Source organism: Phalacrocorax aristotelis, chromosome 11 (genome assembly GCF_949628215.1).
Source record: "Phalacrocorax aristotelis chromosome 11, bGulAri2.1, whole genome shotgun sequence".
Lineage (NCBI taxonomy): Eukaryota > Metazoa > Chordata > Aves > Suliformes > Phalacrocoracidae > Phalacrocorax > Phalacrocorax aristotelis.
Genome location: NC_134286.1, coordinates 22,655,370 through 22,668,191, shown reverse-complemented (window position 1 = coordinate 22,668,191; position 12,822 = coordinate 22,655,370). Strand labels below are relative to the sequence as shown.

At 48.5% G+C, this 12,822-nt stretch overlaps 1 protein-coding gene across 4 annotated transcripts in view; it reads left to right on the top strand.

Moving 5' to 3' along the window:
- The window catches only part of ARHGEF9 (Cdc42 guanine nucleotide exchange factor 9), a 225,170-nt gene that overhangs the window by 157,997 nt on the left and 54,351 nt on the right, over positions 1-12,822 (top strand). For all 4 annotated transcript variants that reach the window (XM_075106280.1, XM_075106281.1, XM_075106283.1 and 1 more), the window contains exon 6: positions 11,464-11,655. In XM_075106280.1, coding sequence (XP_074962381.1) covers positions 11,464-11,655 — 192 coding nt within the window. The remainder of the gene's footprint in view (positions 1-11,463; positions 11,656-12,822) is intronic.

The window sequence follows — 12,822 nt, the reverse complement described above, 5'->3', positions numbered from 1 at the left end:
GGCAACCCTCATCGTCAACACCCCTGCTTGATTGTATCGCTTCATCTGGGGAACAGCCATCTGGATTGGGAAAATTGGGTTAAAACGTATGACCTGGTGTTTCCTGGTGCTGTACAATGACCACCAATAAGAGAGGCCAGACCTTTGCTCGCTAGCACACCGCTGCTGGCTTTGCTGGTGCATCTCCTCTGTGTTCCTGGCTGGAAAGGCTGAATTAGAAAAATTTGTCTGTCTGATAATTTTTGCTTAATTTGGGGACTGAAATATTCTGGGCCAGTGTAACTTTTGGGTGCATTGACCAGTGCTGTTTTGTTTTGTGATTCAGGGGAAAAGATTTAGTATCCGTTTTTGTGTGATGTTGTGAGCATGCTGTTCACTGTAGGCTTAATAACAGCCTTGTTTTGTGCTATCCTGTTTTCTAAAAAAACACACCGAGCAACTAAACAGTTAAGCCCATCTACTCTAAGGCCCAAACCCATGGATCATTTGATTGGCTGACCTTTCCATCTCTCCCTACACTTTTCAAGGGCTGGGAGAATGTTTTTAGAAACTGGGAATATCAGAGGAGAGGAATCAATGAATCTTTGACTCTCGCACTGACTTACAAATGTCTGAACAACATCCTGGAATGAACCTTGGTTCATTGGTGCTTAGGATCATGATGGCCTTACCAGGCAAGTTTCTTGCCCATTCTGTCTAAAGTCACAACCCTACGGCTTGACTTCAATCCAACAAAATCAATCCTTCTATCAGCTCTGCAAGAGGCCGGCTCGATTATTCCATCTGAGACACACTTGTTCAGCGCGGGCTGGGACCAGACACCTGCCCTGGGACCAAAACGATGCGCTCCCGAAGGGGGAAACTGCATGGTTTTGCTGCCGTGAATGATAATTAATATTTAAAAATAAGTACCAGGCATTTCAAAAAATATGCAAGCAGAGTTCTGGCACAGTTTGTCCACAGCTCTGCAGGGGAGGCTGGGGGGGAAAATTCGCCACTCAGGTTCACAAAACAGAGCTGCCTTCTCCGAGCAGCACTTCTCGGTGTGCTGCCACGAGGCAGCCCACTCTCTGGGTGTCCTGTGCCGAGAAGACAACTGCCATTTGGGCTGTCATGTTCTCCTCTCCTCTGTTGGCTGAGGTCGCTTGCTTGCCTCTTCATTTCTATTCTTGCATATCCCCCCCACCCCCTTCACTCTCTGTCTGGCTTGGTAAGTAATTTGAACCAGATGCCTGCAGAGCCTTTTGGGCCTTTAGAGAAGGTGCCTGTAACCCCTCTTTTGCTTGCAGGACCATTGCAGCAGGTTTATGTCCCTTCGGGGTCCTGTCAAGGACTGTTTAACCTGCACACTTTTCACTTTGCTCTTCTCTCCATTTTTTTCTTATGTTCCTTATTCAGCTGATCGCTCTTTCATAATGAGAAGGCTGGCTTTTTTTTCTCTGTTGTACTTTGAGCCCTGCTTTTTTAAGATGATGCCAGAAAACTGCCTAATTTAGCCTGGGTGGTTCTAGTTTTACTTGCAAAATAATTGCTTTCCTTTATATCTATATTTCTCTTATGCAAGTGCAGGAGGAAAAGGGAACAACATGTTGCGTAGCAGAGGATGAAAAGCAGTTCAAGTAAGGTATGACAGGACAGACCAGACAGGTATAAAACCAAATAAGATTAATTTTAGGATATATTAGACTGCAGGTGTCTTGTAGGTACTAACAGGGGGTGCAGCAGAAGATCACTGCAAGGTCAGAATACTCTGAAAGTCATTGAGATTACTCCTGAGGACAAAACTGGGCCGCAAACCTAGTTTTCAATGAGACGTCTGAAGCTTCTTGCTCTCCAGCCAGATCATATGAAAATAGTTGGCAAAGCACTTGGCACTCACAAAATCTCATAGCAGGAAAAATGCACATTTGCAAGTGCAGAGGAAAACAGTAACCTGCTGATTCCCTTGGCCTCTTTTACATGCAGAGCTGGGGGGGTTGCAAACAAAAACTGCGCTTGAATTGCCTGCGCTTGAATTGCCTGCGCGCACAGGAGTCGTCATCTCCATGAGTAACACCTGCAGTTCTCCCCCTCCCAGCTTGAGACTTGGCTAGAAGAAAGGGGGAGAGAGGAAGGCCATAGAGTTTTGGGAGCACGGGCAGTTTCAAGGAGAAACTGGATGATAAAGTGATGCATTTTGGGGAGCAGAAAAGGCACAACGTAAGAGAAGTAAAATTTGGAGCTAGTAAGCAATGGTGAGTGGTTTCCTGCAGGAAGCTGCTGCACTCAGGGAGAAAGTTATGAAAACCCATAAGCCATTAGAGATGCCAGTGAGAACTTCAGAACTAGGTTTAAGGCTGAATAACGAGCTGGGTTTAGGACAGATGAAGGTACCTATGATGTGTTTTAGTGCATGTTACCAAGTGAGCGCGCAGGACGACCCCAGGGTGCAACTTGTGATTAGCTGCACAGTGTCTTTGAATGTCCTGTCAACTCTCAGGGGTCTGAAAGGGCGGGAGGTACAATTGGAAAAAAAGCAGGAATTTTAAACAGGATTTCATACACTTGTAGCGGTGATGCTACTTGCTGCTCTTCTCTCCTTTGTGGACGGCATAGCCTTGGGCCGCCTTTACATGATGTGGTACAAAGGAGGTTTTGCATAGCAGCACATCCAGCGTCCACATCCGCTCAAAAAAATAGGCTCAGTGTTTGTGGGGAGGAATTTGCAGCACAGAATAATACTCCACTATTGCAAATGGACCAATTGTCGTACCTTAAGGTCTCCTTTAGAAAATACAGTAAGTCTCAAACCAAAGTTTTGATTGCGGAGCCCAGCATCAAGTCTCCAAAATGGCCCGGGTGAGATTCAAACACTCCAAAAGCAGGCAATCAAATGACATGTTGTTTGGGCTCTGACATATTTCCACTGAACAAGAAATAAAACAATGAAAGCTTATGGATGTTTAGTGCTGTGAAATCTTTTTGCAGAGACACGGCAGAATGCACCCATCCGGGGCAGAGAAGGGGATTTACTTTGTTATAAAGCTCTCCTTAATCTCTTTGGATACCAAGAGGCAAACTGAGTTTCCAGAACACGTTTCTGCTCACCCCAACAGCGGTTATATTTACTAAGCTAAGCTGAAGAGCAAATCTGGGGTTGAGGAGGTTTTACTACAGCTTCTTGTAGGGCCCGGTGACTGTTGAGTTGTGCAGAAATGAAGGGTAATGGTCCTCCGAAGGCTTGAGCAAAGGAGTATAAATTCTTTGTGGTCTGTACCCCTCACATAGGAGCAAATGCAGGGGGGCAGCAGTGCAGCAGTGCTCCTTGTCCTCTGTCACCATTGCCTAGGTTTCCCCAAGTGTTGTAATTTTCGATTGATTTTCCAGCTAAAAAGCTGCCTTTGACCCACTTTATTTTCTGCTGCTAAAGGAGAAGGGCTAGATAAATGGGTGTAAGCTTTTAAGGCAGTTTCGTAGGAGGCGCTAAACCCGAGCCCTGTCTGAGTGCCCAGCAGCTCATACGCTTTATTGGGTAGGTGGGTTTAACTTCTGTTTGTGGGAGCTGTGCCTGTGCTCTCTGTTGCAGGTGGTGTTCCAAGAGCCAGCTGCATCTTGCTGCCCTGTCTGCTTTATTTTTCTTCCTTTAAAATCTCATTGTATGTGTGGGGATCTTGATACACTAGCACGTCACTCACCGGCTTTTCCCTCTGCTGCAGTCGCTGCGTTAGCATTTACTTAGCGCCGGTCGCAGTGGCATCTAGGTGAGATTTTCCAGGGATGGCGCTGGAGTAGCATTCACCTGTTGGACGAACAAAACGGTGTGTGCTGCAGTGTCTGCTGCAGTCAGTGCCTTGTAAAGGAGGTTTTATTCTCCCGTGGCAAATCCAGCATAAAAATAGCTTCTGGTAGAGGTATCGCGCACAGCGCGAGCAGCGCTCCACAGTGACAGGATGCACTGCAGACAAATTGTGTGGGGCTGTTTCGTAAAGTCAGGCAGCATTTTAGCATCCAAATGCTGCCGGTGCTAATTGGAGCTGCCATTAAAGTGACAACCCATGCCACTCAGACGGCTCAGCGTCCGTCAGATCCCCAAAGGTTCAAAAGCTGACACTCAGGCCCTTCCTTGTACAAGCTGGCTTGCAGGTGCAAAAAACAGTGTTTTGAGGCTATTCTTTGAATCAGGCAAACTAGGCACAAGCCTTCGCAGCCCCTTCCCTGTCCTCACCAAACTGGTTTTGAAGAAAGACCCGAAGCAGCGGCTTCCTCAGCCTGGCAGGGTTTCTGCAACGAGCTGCTGAGCTTTGGCTCTTCCCCATTGTGTCACATGTGGCGTCGCACCGCGGGGGCTTCTGGTTTTTAGGAAATGGGGAAAGCTGAGCCCTAACCCACAGTACTTTGGTGGATGCAGCGTAGCACACCCAGTTTATTGCAGTGTCCGCCCAGCTTTTGCTACACACTACCTGGGGGAGCTCCAGCCCATGGGAGTCTGCATTCAGACTGCAGGAAACGGAGGGAGGAAGCAGAGGGCAAGTTCTTTGGAGCCATTTTTGCTCACCTTTCATGGATACAGAGTCTGAAACTGCCCTGTAGAGTACGCTGCTTTCTCCTTTTCCAGAAATGAGTGAAGAGTATTTCTCACCTTGGGTAAAGGGAGCTTCCGAGGCTGGGAATGGAGAGATTTAGAGGGGAAAGAAGAGCTGGAATGGGTTTGCTGAAGCTGGGGAGTTGCAGGAGGGAAAGAGAAGGTATCAAACAGCCTGTGAACCAGAGGGAGGCGAAGGACAGTGAGGCCGGAGCCAGGTTACAGAAGGAAAATTTCAGACTGTGGGAGAAAACAGTGGTAGGACCAAAGGAGGGAAAACCAACTTGCTTCAACTGCTGATCCTTCTACTGCCAAATGTCCTATTCCTCATCCTGGAAGAGGATACAGGGAGAAGACGGTCTGTGTTTCCCAGCAAACAGCATCCCAGCCACAGTCCTGCGCTTGCCCTATGCCTGCATCCTGCCCACAGAAGGGCAGCGAGGCTGGGGCTGGCCGGGGCAGCTGCTGGGAGGACAGGCAGCATCCCTGGGCCTGCTGCCACCAGCCAGGTCCTCACCTCCTCTCTGAAGGCAGGGAAGGGAGAAGCATCTACTCCTGGGCATTTGTAGAGCCCAGGACAGTCTGTGCTTCCTCCTGAGGGCAGAGGGAGGCTGTGCCCAGATCACCGGATCGACACGCAGAGACTGATGTTGGTTTACTTAAGCCAAGCTCTGCACCATGAGCCCTACTTTACTGCAAATAAGCAAGTGATCTTTTTAATCCAGTACAGAGTCCAACGGAGCATGCATATAATACAGTGCACGTGGCTGAAAACAAGGGCACAGTGCTGGCTAGCCACCAGCTTACGGAGGGAGGGAGAGGGGGCGAACGCTGTGGCTCACGGAGCAGCTCTGCTGAGCAGGGCGGCGTGGCAAGGTGGGTAAAATGGTCCCGAGGCTCTGTGCTGCAGCTGATTTCTGTAGGGTTATTGGAGTCTCCTACAGTCCCTTGCAGTTGTTGCAGGGCTAATGACGCTGCAATGCCACTATTTGGTGCCAGGTTTTGGCGAAGGCTGGGCTGCTCACGCTGGTATTTGTTATGAAGTCGCTGGTGAGCAGAGATTCGGTGGAACGGCAGCAGCTCTCTGGAGGGATCTGCCTGTGCCATTAATTTGCCACGTTATTTAACTGTGAACTAGAATTCAGGATGGCACATTCCCTGCTAGTTTCGTCCTTCTGAATATCCAGTGGAAGGAGATTAATAATCAAGACGGCTGGTAAAATGTTTGTTTTATCATGCTTTCTGATTATTATGAGACTATCAGCCCTCAGTGCCTATTTAAGTAAAATGTCCTCTATATACAGTGTATGCATTCAGCAGTCTAAATATATAATAATTACAGGTCAGCTAATGTTGGAACGGTGCCATTTGGTGATTTTATGCACCATTTGGGTATAGCTGCAAATTGATACATCACATTTCTACAGATTTTATATAAATCGCATATAGTACTAACTAGCACAGTGAAGTGATCAGCTCTCTCTGGCTCCCAGAACTGGGTCCTTAGGCAGACGGGGCTTCTTTTGTTTGACTATTTTACTTTTATCTGCCTCTGCAAATTATTTTGTTAGGCAGGAGCTAGTCATGACTTCCTAATTAGGGCTGAATTTTGAAATAGGACTGTGAGCCTCATGATAAGCCTGTTCTTCTCCACATGTAGGGTGGCCTTTCAGTGTGAAACATCACTTAGGACTAGCATTATGCAACTTGAATTTTTTTCTCCCTGTAGTTTTTCTTGGTTTCTTTTAATTAATTCTTAATACAAAGTGTTTAAAATGGTTCTCAGGGCAGGCTTCATTGTTTGGCATGCTGGACCTTTTTAATGGTGTGTGGGAGACCCACACAGTGCCGTATTATTTCAGAGCCCGTGGTTTTTTGCATTGCAGAGGTGTTTAAAAAGGCACTGAAAGCTGATTTATTATTGTAGGGTTGTTGAGGATTGCTGAACGGCTGTCGTTATTTATTCTTATACATATCTATGTAAAAAAAAAAGCGGCGTTGGATGCAGTAATTCAGGCTGCTTTCCCAAACGCCCTGTCTGTGCCAAGCCCGTAGCTGCTGAGGACAGGACAGGAGCCTAGAGAGACTTCTTGAAATCCAAGTGAGGGGCAGAGCTGACACGCTGCCAGGGAACTGAAGTCCCATCTCCGCTCGGTGGGAGGCCCCATAGGAGCTTCACAGGGGTGGCAGCCCCCCATCCTGAGCAGGGAAGGCTGGGAAGATGAGGTGAAACTGGGAGAAGACTAGAGTTTTGAAGCTTCTTTTCTAAAAAGAGAGAGATTGGCACTGGGAGGGAGGTACATCTGTGCATTTGCGTCCGGCGCGCGTTGGGGAAGCTGGGGAAGAGCACGTCCTTTTCCCACTAGTGGTGCCTCAGCTGCAATCCACAGCGACGGAGGTCAAGCGTTGCAGGCAGGAGGGCGTTCTGGGGTGTCACCTGTGCCTGAAGTGTAGCTAACACCCTACTTACAGGTGACTGTGGACTGGGCTAAAACAGGAACCTCTGCAGCATTGTCTAAATCAACTAAATATGACATTTAGTAAGTTACTGGGAAAAACCAGTGTGCCCCCCCCAGTTTGCCGCTTTCACCTTACTGTCGCCTGCAGCGCGCTGTCGTTGCGGTTTGAGCGAGCAGGTCAGTGAAGCAGAGAGGATCTGGCTTGGGGTGGCGTGTTGGGTCAGAGGACACAGCTACCACTTTGGGTGCAGCCTTCCCTTGCCCCAGTGCAGCCCAGCTCCTTCTCAGCACAGGCTCAGGAGGATTCGAGAGCTGAAGTTACAAAACCAGCCCCGCTGCATCAGACCAAAGGTCTGTCTGGCCGAATTGTTGTTCCTGGATGAGTACGAGAGTGTGGCGACCCCACAGTGATGCATTTAAGTCCGTATTTCAAAGCACGCATGAGCTTTTCTGTGCCCTCCGCTTCAACGTACAGTCTGTCGACCTCAAAAATATTCATGAAAAATGTCATTGGTAAGGTGGATTATCCCCATTTATAGACGGGGAAAGCCTCCGCTGGTCTAAGCGATTGGCCCAAGGTCAGCAGCAGAGCTGCCAGTGTGCCTCATCGTTTGTGAGTCATGGTCCAAACTTCAAATGATCCCCTGGAATAATGAATCTTGCTTGAAATACGGGGCACCTTAGAGGTTAAGACAGAAAGCAGGAGTGTTTGAACAGCGCAGTGGGAATAATCCTTTCAGCAGCTGAGGCTGGAGAGCGCGAGGTGGAAGGCACATTCGGCTTTTTCTGTTACCGATAAAATCGTTGCATTTGTTTTTAATCTAAAGCAGAAGTCATCTCAACTAGAACTGTAATTTTTTTTCCTTTTGGGAACACGAATCCTAGCAGGAAGGAGGAAAAATTTCATTAAGGAAAAAAACAGGACTCCTGAGATTCCCAGATGTGGAAGCAGGGAGTGCTCCTGCAGTGCACAAAAGGCAAACCAAATTCTGAGGTTTTCAGAAATCATGAAAGTTTGCAAGCTTGCTATTGGCCTTAGAGTTTCCAAGCCTTTAGGAGTCATGCTTTCAAGCTCCCCTCCCGCCCCCCCCTCCCCCCGCCACGATTAGATCTTTCCTGCTTTGTTTTTTAAATAAAAATTGACATTTTTCTCATGATCACTCGACTCCAGGAGGTAGAGGATTAAAAAATATCCTCTTTTGCCAAACTGGCAGGTTTGTCATGAAACTTGGTAACAAGCTGTTCCACTTGGGTTTGGGAGAGCTGTAAAATACCTTTTCATAGTAGCAGCAAAGTAGGATGGGAAGTTATTTTAAACTTCAGCCAGCAGGGTTTAATACCCACATTGGTCCTGCTTGATTTTCAACATATATTTGGTTTGAAATGCCAATAAAGCTGTCACAAGGACATACTCCTCAAAGGGTTCCCCTGTGCAATCCTGTCCTTCCCAGGTCTAGCCCATTTTCTGCGGATGGCCCCCACGTTTCCACAGCGGAGCCCCCGCTAAAAACAGTGTCACTGATGTTAAGTAAACGGCCGCTGCGGCAGCCTTACACCGGCACGGCAGCTACTCAGAAGCAGCACTTGGGCATTTATTTTTCAGCCTAAAACGCTGCTCATGTACATGAAGCGTTGCTCTGCCTCAGCATCACTAAAACCCCTTCCAGAGCAGACGGTGGGGTTTGCTGGGAAGAGGCACGCTTTCTAACTGGCTTTTGGGTTGTTTCTCTGAACAAGTGACATTCATCTGAAAGTTGTTTCAGTGGTGCCAGGAGAGGTTTTTCATGCTGGATCCCCGTATCTTTGGGTGCAATTAGGTCGCTAGCTCGCTGCCTTCCCTCCCGGTGACCCAGGGCTCGACCGGGCCTCCCAGTGCTGATGGAAATCCTACAAAAAGCCCTTGCAGGGATCCATGTGCCGCCCCACAACTGGGAGACAACATGACCTAGTCCATCTTCGCAGCGGATGCCGCGATGGAGAACCCCGTCCTGTGGGAAGGACCTGGGGAGGGCCATGCAGAGCTGCGCCCAGGCATGCTGCGTCTCCCAGGGGTTTGTGTCCAGACTGGCATAGCTGGACCTGGCTGGGATCACTGAAATGCCCTTCTGCAGCACCCAGGGCTGCTCGCCCTTAGGACCAGTCTGCTTTGACCGCAGCCGAGCCACCCTGGGTGCTGCCAGTGCCGCAGGACCGCGCCGCCATTCTGTGCCTGGATGCACCTCTTCCCCCTGGAGAGCATCGTGACATAAGAAACGAGAGCTGACAGCCGTACTCGCTGGGTTTCGCTTCTGCTCTGTCACACAAGACATTAAATTGACTCTCGGCTGCGCTATCTTGGGGAAAGGTATGAAGCCTTTGTACTTCAAGGATGGCTCCTTCACGCAACAGGAGCGGCGCCGAGGTGGCAGGAGGGGTTATTTCACCTCCTTGGCAGGCTTCGGCATGTCTCTCCGGTCTCCTGATGTGCAAAAGGTCCCGTGTCGGCAGCGCAGGGTGGGGGGACAGGCAGGAGGTCGCGTGGGCAGAGCAGGCAGGACGCCCAGATCCATCCTGGCTCTGCCACTCGCTCATTCAGGCAAACGGTCTGCGCTGGGTTTCCTGCCCTGGGAAGTGCCTGGTGCTGCCGGGACACGGCGTGAGCACAGCCTGGGGTCAGCAGCTCTCTGCAACGCTCAGCATAGGGTGATGCCCCCCAGCAGGTCCTGCCCCACTGCCGGCAAAGAGGGCATCTGGTCATTTAAACAGGCGTTGCTGCCCTACGCACCCTCGTGTAAAGTCCCTGACAGCTCCCGGACACAGGGCACCGTCGTGAGCAGGGGGAAGAGTCTGGCTTTTTATTGCTTTGGGGTTTTTATCCCCTAAGTTTGCAGCATCATTAACATTCTGCTAGAGAAGAGATGGGTTTTCTTCAAACATCTTGGCTTCTTGGCCTTTATAACTCACTGTAGGATGGCAAAACGTGGGAGCTGTAAGAAGTGGTTTAGCAAAACATGATATTGGTTAGGAAGGCAGGGAAGGAGCATGGGCAGGTTTAGGCTTTTTTACTTTACTGATTTACAGGAACACAGCCCTTTCCAATCTATTTAAAACTGAATTTAAGCTGAGTAATGGGAAAGTATTCAATGCTATTAACACTGACAAGAAGAGGGAAAGATCGGGTGAACAAGTTTGTTTTCCGTATGCTGCTCTGTTAGTGTGGACAGTTCCACTGTTTACAGGTAGACGTATTTTTAAGTCTGAAAGTCTCCAGTATTTGGAGCTTTAAATGCCGAGGAGAAAAGTTGCTTCATTTACATAACAACTTAGGTGATCTGTGTAAGACAGCAGTATTTCTGTCTGGTTTAACCTTCATTTAATGTCTGTTTACAAACTACACTGAGCCTAATTTGAGTTGATCAGAGTTATTTTAAGCAGGTTTTATTTTGGGGGAAAAGGTAACAAAAGGAGGCACCTGATCCCTATGTTGTGTCTTGTTCAATGACAGAGACTAGGAGGCAGCATTATCTTTTAGTTTACACGTTCAAGATATGTTTTTTATTTCATGATGGAAAGAAAATTCAGTGTGCTGAAAGCGCGGAGATCCTTTTTCAGTGCTTTTTGCAATTTGTTCCAATTTAGAGTAATTCAGTGCTCAGGGGTGCTTGGCACCCTGTCCAAAGCTGCCCTCAGCCCCCCCAGGTTTTAGGAGACTTATTCAGCTGGTCTGATCTCCGTGCAGTTTAGGGCTCACCATCTCAGGATGCTGAGAATGAGCATCTGCTTGAGTGAGAAAGGCTCTTCATGTGAAATGATGAGGAAAGCTGCTGTGAAATGAAAATCAATGCTCGTTCACAAATCCTGGCCTGGGAAGCGCACAGAAAACTCAGCGCCACAACCCGGTGAGCCTGGGCCGATGTTCACGTTTGTTCAGATTTCTGAACCAGACACATCTTGACCTTCTTAAATGAGTGACCTGTAAAGGGCTTATCCCTCCTTCCAGCGGTTTGTTCCTGCTTGGGCAGACCCCAGCTGATGGCGTGTGGGAACTGGGACAAGCAGGGCTTTACACCAGCAGCTGCAGTTTTCTTTAGGTTGGTCTGTTTTACATACGTACGTCTTGGCTCAGAGCACTTGACAGCACCCAACAGTCCGGTTACCCTTTCACGTGATTATTTTGTCTTTGGGATCAAAACTGCCAACACTTGAAACCCCTTTGCAACCGAGAGGAGCTCGGCAGCGTGTGGGGGACCATTTGGGGCTGGCTGCAGCAGCACAAGAATGGACTGCGTGGGCTGTTGTGGACACCACGGTGCATCACTGGCAAGGGCAGCGCCGTTGCTGTAGGGAGGGAGCCGATCTGGTATCTCCCAGGGTCGTGCAACCCAAGACCCAGCCTACTCTCGCTCGTTGCCTTCCTGATGCTTTTATGAATAAGCCTGTTGCTCTCCCCTCTTTTCCTCGCAGCTATGGGTAAACCAAGAAGATGGAGTGGAGGAGGGAACCAGCGATGTGCAGAATGGCCATTTGGATCCAAGCGCCGACTGCCTATGTCTCGGCAGGACCGTTCAGAACCGAGACCAGATGAGAGCTAACGTCATCAATGAAATCATGAGCACGGAGCGCCACTACATCAAGCACCTCAAGGACATTTGCGAGGTATGGGGGAGCTGTGACGCTGGGCTACTGCAGCAGGACACGGGATGGGCTGCTGAGAGCTGAGGGCTGGGTTTGTCCTTGGGTGATAGGGGAAAAGGCGCAGTGTGTTTGAGTACTGGGTCTAACAGAGGAGCAGCATCTGTCAATAAGTATTGATACTTCTGAGAATTTTCTGCTGGATCTGATAATTACCTTTAGTTCATATTAACTAAAAGTACAATTTTCTGACCTTTTTCCCATACGTCTCTTGACTGAAAAATGATGAGGTTGAGATCCTTCAAGCAATCCTCTTAATTGAAACCCAGTGCCATCTACTTTTGAACTTGTGATTGAGGAAATTAGGTTGTAATTAAACCAATCAGTTACCCATTTCATCTGTCTTTCACATTGGGTTCACAGTTTCTCCTGGCTCAGGATGGCCCCCATTTGCCCTTTCTTACAGTGAGACTGAAAGCAAAGTGTTTTCCCCATGGGAAATGAAGTACGTTACACTTATCCAGCGTAAGGGAACCGGCAAGCAAATGAGCTTTGGTGACTGACCCCTCGCATCCTCAACTTGGTTCTTATTCATTATGTTACAATTAACCCTGCAACCCCTTACTGTCCCGCAGCCCACAGAAATCATGCCACAAGCTAAGCCCAAAGCGCAGTGCATGTGGCGCTGGGGAAGGAGAATGCACGGCTGCACCGGAGGGTGTCGCAGGACAGCTTGGGCACTGTGTGTAGAGCATATACTTATCGCTAAGAGGCAGAAGTTTGTTAGCACTAAAATCAAAGTCCGTGGCTTTCAGCTCGTTTCAGCTTACATTCCGTGATTCGATGATTCATCTCTCTGAGTGCTTAGGGTTTAGTGAGCCTGTGCCCAGCCTTTGCAGAGTCAATGTGCTGAAGCTCCTTGTGAATTCTGCTTAGAAAAATGTCTTCCTCCCTTCATACTTGCTACTTTTCTATTGACAAGGCAAAGCAGCCATCCAAAAAGCATCTGTGACGCTTTTCAAATATGGAAGAGTCTTGGGATTTGAATTTGGAAACAAATGAGCTTAATTTTGCTGTGCTATTTCAGTCAGAGGGCTTTGCACTGAAGAAGGGAAGAACTGCAGGAACTTTTCCACATATTGTTTCTTAACTGCATTTGAACTTTTCTGTTGAAAAGCTAAATAAACCCTA